The sequence below is a fragment of the Rhinolophus sinicus genome, linkage group LG05 (genome assembly GCF_036562045.2).
Source record: "Rhinolophus sinicus isolate RSC01 linkage group LG05, ASM3656204v1, whole genome shotgun sequence".
In the NCBI taxonomy this organism is placed as follows: domain Eukaryota; kingdom Metazoa; phylum Chordata; class Mammalia; order Chiroptera; family Rhinolophidae; genus Rhinolophus; species Rhinolophus sinicus.
This window is the reverse complement of record NC_133755.1, coordinates 140,790,132-140,802,809: the sequence shown is the minus strand read 5'-3', so window position 1 is coordinate 140,802,809 and position 12,678 is coordinate 140,790,132. Positions and strand designations below refer to the sequence as shown.

General features: G+C 37.1%; 1 protein-coding gene across 3 annotated transcripts; it reads right to left on the bottom strand.

The window, feature by feature from the left end:
- Positions 1 to 225: 225 nt before the first annotated feature.
- Positions 226 to 12,674, bottom strand: FAM229B (family with sequence similarity 229 member B). Of its 3 annotated transcripts, none has more exons than XM_019735032.2 (4): positions 12,536 to 12,674; positions 3,699 to 3,800; positions 1,888 to 2,026; positions 226 to 453 (listed from the first exon to the last, which is right to left on the bottom strand). In XM_019735032.2, exons 3-4 carry the CDS (start codon positions 2,010 to 2,012, stop codon positions 336 to 338), a joined length of 243 nt encoding a protein of 80 aa, XP_019590591.1. In that variant the 5' UTR covers positions 2,013 to 2,026; positions 3,699 to 3,800; positions 12,536 to 12,674; the 3' UTR covers positions 226 to 335. The 3 variants fall into 3 exon arrangements, with proteins under 3 accessions (XP_019590591.1, XP_019590594.1, XP_074189557.1); XM_019735035.2 differs by having other exon boundaries at positions 1,888 to 1,996; XM_074333456.1 differs by having other exon boundaries at positions 1,888 to 1,996; positions 3,699 to 3,797; positions 12,536 to 12,655.
- Positions 12,675 to 12,678: the final 4 nt, after the last annotated feature.

The window sequence follows — 12,678 nt, the reverse complement described above, 5'->3', positions numbered from 1 at the left end:
AACACATTAAGCATTTAGAATGGACCCTTCTTGATTGATAATCAAGGTGGATTAAGCATCTTGAATTATTGATATTACTGGTCTACGGTGAACAAGATAATCTTTAAGGTACTATCTAATTGTGAAATATTATTCTGTCTTATCTATCAAAAAATAACTGATGGCTTATTACTACTTGTTTTATACACTAATTCAATCTTTTCCTACTAAAAGTAACATTTCAACTGTTGTCATCATCCAAAGGTGCCACCACTTTTATTTGTTTACCAGATCATGCGATGATACTGCCCCACTACCCTTGACCTAGTCAAACCTCCATGAAAGACTTAATGATGCTATTTAGGGTGCATTTCCTTGCTGCTTTGTGCAGGTGGCTTTCGCATTGTTGCATAGACCGTGATGGGAACATCAGTTATTGTCAGGCAATGACTTCCAGGGCATCTTCGGAGTTGCCTGAAGAAAATAGCAAAGGACATGGAGTTAGAGACTAAAAGGAAACTTTTCAGAGCAGTGAAGTGTGAGTGCACATTCAACTGTTTTAAATCATTTTGGAATCTTTAAAAACTCACAGAATAAATATAGCACAGTGGCACTGATGAGGCAGACATGTTAGACTTACGGTGCAAAGAAACTATGATTTGTTGCTATACATTTAATGACAGGAAATTCATAATACAAAAATAACCTTTCAGATGTTCATTCTGAAAGGTATGCAGTGATTACTAAATGGCAAGGGAGGGGGTGCATAGTTGTAAACGTAAGTGATAATACGTATATGCATCTTAAAATCAATTCAGTTGAGGTGATTTAAAAACTAGAATATTTGTGGAAAAATATAAAACTGAACATACCATTCCACATACTGTTCAAATGTTGATAGAATCTCAGGTTTAAAAAGCCCTTAAATGACATCTAGTCCAAAAATACATCTAGTGCTTGAATTTCCTTTCTAACATTCTCACCAAATAAATCACCCAGCCTCAAACATTTCTAAAGACAAGTGCTCAGTATTTCCCAAAGTACCCTGTTCCATCCTTGAATAACTGATTTTTAAAATAGTTTTCTTCAATTAAAAAAAAATTATTATTATTTAAACTTTTATTTATCTACGTCTGTTTTCCAGAGCCCATCAGTTCCAAGTCAAGTAGTTGTTTCAATCTAGTTGTGGAGGGCGCAGCTCACAGTGGCCCATGTGGGGATCGAACCGGCAACCTTGTTAAGAGCACTGCACTCTAACCAGCTGAGCTAACCGGCCGCCCCTATTTTGTTTTGTAGAATCTTCATACTCTACATCGCTCTCTTTCTGCCAAAGATCAAATCAAAGCCATAGTCCCATTGAACCTGAGGTCTGAGTCTTTTCCATGTTTGTAGCCTTATGCCCAGCACAGCGCCAAGCGTATGATAGCACTAAAGGCTGGCTTTTTTAATTGATTGTTATTCTAATCTCGAAAAGTATCAACAACAACAACAAAAAACTAACTAAAAATGGACCCCCAAAAAAAGGAAGGAAGGAGGGAGGGAGGAAAGAAAGGAAGGAAGGAAGGAAGGAGGGAGGGAGGGAGGGAGGGAGGGAGGGAGGGAGGAAAGGAAGGAAGGAAGGAAGGAAGGAAGGAAGGAAGGAAGGAAGGAAGGAAGGAAGGAAGGAAGGGAGAAAAAAAGAAAGAATTGGTTTATCATTAAGACTTACAGAGGTATAAAATGCAGACTCTATGCTAAGAAAACCTGGGATCTGTCCATACTAATTTAATAACAGCAATATTTGTTAATACTAATTTAATAATAGCAATGTTCCTGGGCTTTTTTCTTACTAATATTGAACATCAGCTGTGCTTATATCGATGGCAGCCATTACACATTTCCTCAGTTGTCAGGATAAGGAGACTTTACCTGGCTGGTGACATCTCCTTCCCATTACAGGCAGCACTGGAGGTCAGCCCAGGTTCCAGCCCGATTGAAGAATCTCCTCCTTCCACTGGAAACCTCCATGGCTGGGTCCCTAACCGAAAAGGCATAATTCACTGAAAACCTAGGTTAGAAAATTATGATAATGGAGAGGGAGTGGGTTGTCTTTGAATAGTTGTTTGGAACTTTTAATTTTGTTGCAGGTATATACAAACATTCTGAAAATGGTATTTTTTAAATATCTGTAAAAGTGTATAAATACTGTATGAAACAATGTAAAGTTTTGCAGCAAATAGAAAATAGCCACTGGATGATAAAAGTAAACTGTGCCCTACGGTTAACATAACAGAAGTCCATTTCTGATGTGTGGAATAAAACAAATTCAGTTTGCCTTTAAACAGTTGTTGCAATCAACAAGCTTGAGCCCCTACACCCACCTCCCACTGCCTCCCTGCCTATCTAAGCCCTTCTCTTCCTTTGAAGTACAGCTGAGTTGCGTACCCACCATGATATTTCATCTAACCCTTCTGTTCCTGGTTATCATTTATTCCCCCCGCCTCTCTGCTTTCACAGTGTATTAGTTAAGGAAAGTGTCTAAGGAGTGTTGGATTGACTATGTGATCTTAGGCAAGATACTTAACCAAGTATGTTTCTCAAGGATAAATTGGGAATAATGGTCTCTACTTCCAGGGTAATAATGAGGATTAAATAATACATGTAAAGTGCAGTATCTAACACCTATTTAGTGCTCAACAAATGCTAACTATTATTATTCAGCAGATACTACTGAGCAGTTATACATATATAATGTGATATATGTACGAGATATATATGATACACATAAACACACAAACACACATACACACAGGGCTACATAAAATAATTGTTGCCTACTGTTGCCTCTGTTGGAGCTCGTCCCCATCCCACTGCTGCCATCCTTTACTTGTTAGAGCCAACTCATTCATTAAGTCTGAATTTATGGTACATTTCACTTTCTCAGAGGAGCCTTACACAATCACCCCTCCCCCATTATATAAGTTTTCATGGCACTCTTTATTTCTTCTTTTAACAGTTATTATCACTCTAATTCAGGATTTCTCTACCATGACACTAATGACTTTGGGGCCAGATAATTTTTCGTTGGGAAGGAGGAGACTGTCCTGTGCATGAGAGGGTGTTTTGCAGCATCCGGGGACTCCACCACTGCAGGCCAACAGCACCCCGCCCCAAAAGTTGTGATAGTCAAAAATGTCTCCAGTCATTGCCAAATGTCCCCTGGTGGAGAAGGGGGCTGGGGGGAATTTTTTGTAAATGTTTTTGTTTAACACTGTGACCCCACCCCATTCCATATCTGTCTTTGTCACCACTGACTCCTGAATGCCTACAACAGTGCCTGGCACACAGTGGGCCATTAACTACTCTAGCTTGTATGAATTTACGTCTTCAACAAAGGACATGAAAAATGACAAATGTCATATATCTGTTTCTTATGCCTAGTTCAGTATATTATGCCTAATAAGTAAACGTTTATTGTGGTAATCATAAAACTAAATTATTAAAGTTTAGAAATGTGAATATTATATAATATTTTTTATAGATTGTGTCAATTATCAAGGAAAAAATTGTTATGCTCAATGAAAAGTTAGTAAAACCATAGTAAAATCTATGGTTTAGTAAAACTATGTACCTTATGTAGATATTAAGTTTTAGGGAACTTGATCAAGAATACATGGACTTACCAAAATAGCCTGAGTCTGATTCCTGTAGTGATAAATAAATTAATTGTTTCTACTGACCTTCCATAGAAGACTGGACTTGCCAAAGGAATGATGATCAAATGTTCAGTGACACCAAGAAATTATGACATCAGAAGATTCTTTCACACAATTGCCTATCTGCTAAAAAATAAAATGTCAGAATTCATAGCTCCAGCAACAAGCTGAAATTTATCTTCTGGACTTCCCTCCCTCTCCAACTTCTGTATCAACAGCTTATCTCCCTGAATGTAATACGTAAGTTTAACCCTTAAGCCAGAACTTTACTCTTCAGCTAACCATTTATGTTTTCAGTTTTCATAGCTGCTGACTGAACTATTAAATGCTAGTGGGCACCTTTCACATTTAATGAAAATCTTTTTTAACAACTACATTTTATGTTAAGTTCCCACTGCTCTGTTTTCATGATTTATGTTATAGGAAATTGGCATTTTATATAATTAAGTTGAAGTTAGACAAAAATATTACCTCTGCCTTCTTTTTCTTACTAGGGTGCTATCTGTGAATAGCTGATCACAATTTTAGCTTAAAGAAACCATTTAACTGATTGTGTCATAGTCACACAAATTGAAATAATTGCTGCATTGTTAACTAGTGTGTCATTAGGACCTAAACATTTAATCCTTAAGATGGCAAAATTTTTTAATACTAGTTTACATTTTTAAGTGCAGGCAGTAGTGGGTAAATGATGGATTTTTGACATCAGAATTAGGTTTGAATTCTGAGGCTTTCAGCAAATCACTAAAAGTCTGTTCGTAAAATGGTACTAATTACTATATCATAGAGTTGTTTTGAGGCATAAAAAAATCTCACATGTATTATCAGCATAAGTGCTCTTATCTTTTCACATAATTCTTGAAATTAGAGTGTTGACACATGACTTCACTTTTTAGTGATCAATATATCTTTAAACTACAAAGTAAATATTCTTGAATTCCTCTGATTAACCATTATTTTACTAGTTTATTTGGCACAAGTTGTGCCACGTTTCTTTTTTCGATATGGGTGCTACAATGAAACAAACCAAACAACCTTAAAAAGCCTTAAAAAGGAAACTTTTCAGAACTAGAGTAATATATCAGACAACAAAATGAACTTGACTCTCCAGCAGATCTTCACAGAGAAATGGAGGAACAAGTGAAGTATAAATGAGGGCATGGAGGGGAGAAGATGGTGAAATCTCTAAATACTCCCTCAATTCTCATAAGCTCAAGAAAATAATCTTTCAATTCTCAGGCTATTGATTCATGAGATGCAGGAAAGGAGTGATGTTTCAACTGGTCATATGCTAAGAAAACAGATCCATTATTAGAATTCATTCATACAACAAATAATTGCTGAGAATCCACCATGAGGCAGGAGTGAGTTAAATGTTGAAGATAAAATATTGAGCAAACATACAGTCTGTCCTAGTGGAGTTTGCAGGTTAGTGTAGGATATCAAACTGAAATCCAAAGGATGAACAGGCATTAACTATTAAAAGATAGAAATGGGTGGGAAGCAAAGACATTGAGACAGTGGGAGGAAGGGCAAAAAGAGGCAACATCATGTGCCGAAGTCATCTGCAAGTAGAGAGGACAACAGAAGATCTGAAAAGCCAGCATAACCACAGCAGAGAAAATAAAGCAAGAAATCGGGTCAAACATATATGGTAGATAGAAGCTAAACCATGCCAGAACGTAAACCCAAATTAAAGATTTTAGATTTTATCTTATGAGCAAGGGAGCCCACAAAACAATTTTAATCTCTCGGGAAACAAACTTAGATTTCATTGATTTTTTTCTACTAATTTTCTATTCATTTGATTTCCACTCCAATCTTTAGTATTTCTTTTTTTCTGTTTACTTTGGACTTAATTTGCTTTTCTTTCTCTAGTTTCTTAAAAGCATAAGGCATTGATTTGAGACCTATCTTTTTAACATAAGCATTTAATTCTATAAATGTTCATCAAAGCAATACTTTAGCTTCATTCCACAAATTTTGAAATTTTGTTGTCATTTCCTTCCGTTAAAATTTTCCTTTTTGCTTCTTCCTTTGACCCATGGATTATTTAGAACCATGTTATTTTGTTTTCAAATATTTAGGAATATTCTTGCTATCTCTCTGTCACTGGTTTCTTAGAATCCATTGTCAGAGAACACACTTTGTATGCTCTTATTTTAAATGTATTGAGATTTGCTTATGGCCAGAAAATGCTCTATCTTGGTAAATGTTCCGTGCACACTTATAAAGAATGTGTATTCTGCTATTATTGGGTGAAGTGTTCTATACATGGAATCAGTTGGTTCACAGAGTTGTTCAAGTCTGCATTCTTACTGATTTTCTGTATACTTGTTTGTCAATTATTGAAATAAGGATGTTGAAATTTCCATCTATAATTATGACTTTCTCGGTTTTTCCTTTCCATTCTGCCAGTTTTTGCCTTATATGTTTTGAAGTACTGTTATTAGGTGCATAAATACTTAGTGTTATGTTCTCTTGATGAATTGACACCTTTATCATTATAAAATGCCCTTCTTTATCCCTAATAATATTCTCTGCTCTGAAATCTGCTTTGTCTGAAACATATAGCTACTTTCTATTTATTAGTGTTAGTATAATGTATCTTTTCCAATCATTTTACTTTTAACCTACTAGGTCTTTATAGTAAAATTGGCTTTTTTATAAACAGTTATAGTTGAGTTTTGCTGTTTTTATCTACTCTGATGATCTTCGACTTTTAATCAAATGTTTTTATTATTTATATTTAATGTGATATGATTGAATTTAAATCTGCCCTCTTGCCATTTGTATTCCATTTGTGCCATTGGTTCTTTGTTCCTTTTTTCTTGTTATTTTGTTCTTTTGAAACAAGTGAGTATATTTTATGAATTTATTTTATCTCCATTATTGGTTTGTTGCTATACAACCTTTGTGTGCTTTGTTTTGCTTTGGTGTGGTTTGGTTTTGATTTCTTTAAGGTTTATAGTATACATTTTTAACTTTTCAGTCTCCTTTTAATAACATTATGCCACTTCACATATACTTAAAGAACCTTACAAGGTATATTCCATTTCCCCTCTCCCACCCTGTATTATTTTGTTATGTATTTTACTTCAACAGATATTTCAAACCTCCCAACACATTATTGTCTTTTTAAAGCAATTATCTTTTAAAGGCATTTTTAAAAGCATCAGAAGTCGTTTGTATTTACCCACATCTTTATCATTTTCAGTTCTCTTCATTCCCTTGAGTATGTCCAGATTTCCATCCAACAGCATTTTACTTTTATCTGAAGGTTTTCATTAACACTGGTGGTCTCCTGGTGATTCATTCATTCAGCTTTTGTATGTTTTTACTTCATCTTAATTTTTGAGTATTTTTGTTGGGTATAGAATCCTAAGGCAACAGTTTTGTTTCATACTAAGTACTTTAAATATTTTGCTCCACTGTTTTCTGGCTTGCATTGTTTCCAACAAGAAAGTCTGCGGTTATCCTTATCTTTGTTCCATTATATGTAGTGTGTCTTTTTTTCTCTGGGTAATTTTAGTAGTTTCTCTTTATCACGGATATTAAGCAATTTGATTATAATGTGCTTGGAGTGATTTTCTTCTTGTTTCCTGTGTCTACATGCTCATCGAGCTTCTTGGATCTGTGGGTTCATCCTTTATCACACTTGGAAACTTTCCAGCCATTATTTTTTCAAGTATTTCTTGTTTCCTCCTTCTAGAACTCCAATATAATATATATAAAGGTGCTTGATGTTGTGCCACAGCTCACTGAACCTCATTTTTATTGTTTGTTGTTGTTCTCTGTTTTATTTTGGGTAGTTTCTATTGCTATGTCTTTCACTACTCTTTTCTTTTGCAATGTCTAATCCACTCTTAATTCCATCCAATGTATTTTTCATCACAGGCATTGTGATTTTTATCTCTAGAGGTCTAATTTGTGTCTTTTATATTTGTCTCTCCTTAATCTGTTTATGCTTCCTTCTGACTTCCTAAATAAGAAGAGTATATTTATAAGTTGTTTTAATGTCCTCGTCTACTAATTCTTTCATTTGTGCCATTTCTTGGTTTGTTTTCACTGACTGATTTTTCATCTCATTATGGAGTGTATTTTTCTACATTTCTGCATATCTTGCAATTTTTGATTTGATGCCAGACATTGTAAATTTCACATTGCTGAATGTTGGATTTTATTTTTATTCCTCTAAGTACTTTCAAGTTTTTTTCTGCAAGAGTTATTTGGAAACAGCTTGGTCCTTTGAAGAGTTGATTATATGCTTTCTTAGGCTAGATCAAAACAGGCTTTCATCTATGGCAAATGTGTCTCCATTACTGAGGCAATCCTCTTCTGTGTATTCGACCCAAATGCCCCATATAGTACAAGGTTCCTCCACTTAAGATAAGGGGAATGTGAACTAGTCCCAGTCCTGTGTGAACCACAGGAATTGTTCTGCCCGCTTCTTTGGAGTCATTCCTCAGCCTTGGGTAGTTTGGACACATGATTTTACTGATCAGTACTCAGTTTAAGGCTCCTGACGAATCTGCTGAATATCTCCAGAACTTTCTCTATACACACTCCTCTCTGGCACTCTACACTGCAAATGTTAGCTGCCTTGGTCCCCCAGAATCCTAAACTCAGGGTGGCCCCTGGATTGTGTTTGGTCTCTATTCATTTTAAAGAGGTCATTGGGTCCAGCCCAGTCTCAAGGGGAGGGGATTACACAAAAATAGGAGGCAGAGGTCATTGGGTGGCATCTTAGAGGCTGCTTACCACAAATGCTGTATTCTGACGTCATGTCTGAGAAGGCTTGTGATGTGCTTACAAATGTTCATCAAATATTTCTGGCTTTGTGTCTTCCAGGAATTACAATGCTTGGCCCTCTTATGAGTATTTGGAGCCCATGTGACTAGTTTGGGCCAGTGAGTTAAAAGCAGCCATTAAATGCAGTGCAAGACCCTCCTGAGTTTCCTTTCTGCCACAAAAACCAGGAATGTACCAAATAATGGTAGCTCAGCAACTTAAGTGCCCAAGTGAGGATCACATAAAGCATAACCAGACACCCCCAAATGGACATGTATCATGTGCAAAAAACAAACATTTGTTTTACACCACTGAGATTTGGAGATTGTTGTTACCACAGCATAACAAAATTTATCCTGACATATACAGACTTAGGTCCATACTCAGGTACTGCCAAAACATAAACCTAAAATATAAGTCACTAGCAAGTGGTCAAGCAGCGAGTGACAAGGAAATTGTTCTCGGAAGATGAAAGGATAGTTATCTATATTATCCAGTGGCAAACCTGTTAGAAAAACCTTTGGAAAAACTCTGTGATAGCCTAGAAGGCAGATGATTTACTAATGAACTTGAATGTTAGGTGAAGAGGTTGGAAGACAGAACGTTCGTAACATGTTGGCTGCTGTTGGCTGTGTTTGTCAAGTGATATGTAAAAGCGATGGGCTCAGAAATGCAGGGTACAAGCAGCAATACAAACGGATAGAGTACGCACAAATTCAAATTCTATTTTAATGACAACTTGAAAAGCTGTAAGAGTATAATTTTCCGGGGAAACATTTTATTCTCCCTCAGAACTTTGTAATATTTTTTCAATATCTTCCGGAACTGAATGTGCCATAGATGATGAGTCTAAAAGAGCCTGTTTTTTCTCCATGCCCCCCTCCCCTCCTTTTTGTTTTTTTGCCTGGGCACCTAAAGAATTCTTTCTTTATTCTGAATGACATAACTTAACCAGAATACATACCTCAGAGTTGACTGTTCTACAGAATTTTTCCACAGATTACAATATAGCGTTTTAACCTATAGATTTTTCTTCCTTTATTATTTTTTCTACCAGTAAGGAAATTTATTCTTCCATTTGCTGTGTTATCTATTTCAGGGGCACTTATTAATCTTACATTGAACTATATTTGTCTCTTTCATATATACTATCCTCTAAGAGGCTTAATGCCTTTGTCCTTTACTTCAGCATTCTGTTTGATTTTCTACCTTTCCTCTACATCAGTAATTTGAATTTCAGCTCTCTATAGTCTGCTTCTTCATGCTTCTAATTATTCATTAGTCCTTTAAGGAGTTTTGGTCTTTTGTTAATTCCCTTTGCTCTTTTATCTCTATTTTGGTTCATTTACTCATCAAATCTTTATTGACTACCTGTAGTATACCAGGCAAGGTTCTAGGTGCTGAGGCTATAATAGTGAACAAAACAGACAAGACCCAGCCCTCATAGAGCTTACTTCTCAGTACATTATGTTAGCATCTTTTCTTTGAGTCCCTGTATTATTGAATTCATATTCTCATTATTAAGTTCCTCTAAAGCACAAAGAATAAATGATAAATTTTCTTTTTCCCCTTAGATTTCACCCAGTTCCTGTACTTTATCATCTTTTGCATGCTATTTCCTTCCCCTTGGCTTCCTTCTTTCCTGCTTCCTTTTACAGTAGTAGTCTGTAAAATTCTCAATGTTTTTATTTTCTCTTTCTCATATTTAACATGAAAATTCTGCCAAATCTCTTTGTTTGGTGTGTCAGTCAGCTATTCCTACAATACTACTGTACCCCCAAAATCTCATGGCTTTAACCAAAAATATTTTTCTTGTTCATAAGAGTATGAATAGCCTGCTATTCAGCTGACTTTCGCTTGTCTCACCTCGGTTCGACTAAAATCAACTGGACACCACATTTTAATTGAGAGTCAGATACAGACATGCTTCACATGTCTTCATCATTTTAGAAACAGCAGCCACCTGAATCAGTTTTTCTTAGGAAAAATAGCAAACTCCAAGAGGCAAGGCATGAAAGCACAGCTAAGACCCCTGTTAGTTTCATACCTGACATCATTCCAGTGGCCAGAAAAAGCCACACAGATGAAGCCCAGAGTCAGTGTGGCAAAGATGTATACGCTACATAACTCGACTATAGATAGCAGAAAGTCCTGCAATCATGTGCAGAGGGAGAGAGTGAAAAATTAGAATAATTCAGTCTACCACACTCTGCTACTGTGTGAGTAAATTCTCCTTGACGTCTTTCTACTTACCTGAAACCTGTTCTTCCACTTACAGCTAGAGTGTAAAAGGTAAGTCATATTTTCTTTTTCATTATGTTTATATCAGAGGAGGTGTATTAGAGAGATTCCACTAGAGCTGTGCGTAGCTTTCCAGGATTGCCTGGGTTCTGCTTGTTTTTCTGAGAGTTTGTTAAATATTTTAAAAGAGATCTCAGTCCATCAAATTAGGAGTATTTTCGACTCCAGGATATGTTCAAATTCATGACTTCAAAATGGTCTCCTGGAAATTATAAACTCTCAAAAGTTTTCTGCTTCTACTTCAGTCCTGAAGTAGTGGCATGAAAGGTTCTACCTTGACTCTTAAGCAGAATTGTCTCTCAGTCTTATTCTCTCCGGAATGAAGTTATAAATGAGACTTATTAGGACTTCCTTAATTTGACTTTGTTCCCTTGTATGACCTCTGGGGAATAAAGGCTGGAATTAAATCACTGCATGAGGGGTTTGGCTCTGCAGAGGTCAGGATATCAGAGGAGCTAGAACCATAGTTCACCAACGCAGACCTACAAACATCACAAACTGGACCAAGCTTTGCAAATTTTGGAAGCTCCACAGTCTTTGGGGCTTCAACATCAGGCCCTGAAGTGAAATGTTGGAGGTGCCTGACTACACCCCTACCGCTGACTCCATGCTCACTAATAAGCAGTTAAGAGTATGTAATGCAGAGACCCTGATCCCGCTCCCTGCACAAGAACGCAGGATATGGTGAGGCCAAAAAGGAACACCAACAGGTTCGTACCACTATATTCTCCCTGGCAGCTGGGTTGGAGACACAGGAGGCAGGATCCACATGATCCGCCATCCGCTTCTCTGCCAACCAACCCCCCTTGCTAGCCGCAACCCATGCTTCTCTGCCAACCAACCAAATCCCTGTTTAGCCACGGCAGTTATATTAGTGGCTAATGACTAACCAGTAACAGCGGATGGCCACCCAGTCACAGCAGATTACAGCTGATTACAGCTGATGGCCATCTAATAACCGAGCCAGTACCTTTCCACGTCAGGCCGAGAGCCTGGAAACTGCTCTCCTGGCTCTGTCCCCGCAAAGGTGTTGCAATCAATTGAAAATTACAGTTTGTATTACCACACATTAATTGCACATATAATTTAACTTTTTTTAATAGAGAAGGCTTCCTAAGATTTTGTAGCTCCTCAGAATTTTTGTGGAAAAATAAATTTCGTCAAAGAAGTGCTTGAGATCTTCATTGAAATCTGGTATAAATTGATCAATAAGAGTGTACAGTATTTTTCAATGTTTGACCATTTTATGGAGACGGTAATGTTCAGGAATGCCTGATTTTTCAATCTTTTCCTCCTTTCTCCCATCTAAAGACTATATAAATCAAATGCCTAGTTTTAATTTCATCTCTTTCATTAGACTTCTATTTACTCATTTACATCCTCATCCACTGAATCCTATTGCACTTACAGTCAGCACTACACAATATATTAAGTCACATTAAGTTGAGTATTTCGTGCGTATCTTCAATTAGATTGTAAGTTTCTTGGAGCTGGGGATTTATGTCTTAATTTTTTTGAATCCTCCAGTGGGCCTGGAAGTTCATGTGCCCAGGATCTCTTTGTGCTCCTCGACATTCCTCGTTTTCTAAGAGAACAAAGGGCTTGTTGGATAGAGATACTAGCGCAGCGTCCCGGGAAATCTGAAAACGCGGAATTTGACCCACCCACCAGGGTGCTGAGATTGTGAACGACGACTACACTTCTGAGGATCCATTCACAGTTTTAAAGACACATGTTTTAAAATCCCACTCCAAAGCTTAGTAACCCACCAGTTACGCCGGCCTTCGGAGCTGCTGATGCTAAAAGATGTTGACAAAGCAGCGAGGACCTGCGGTCCCGGCGCCCAGTCGCTATGGTAACGAGGAGACGCCGGCGCACTGGCACGGCTTTCTGACGGAAAAGCGTAGCGTGA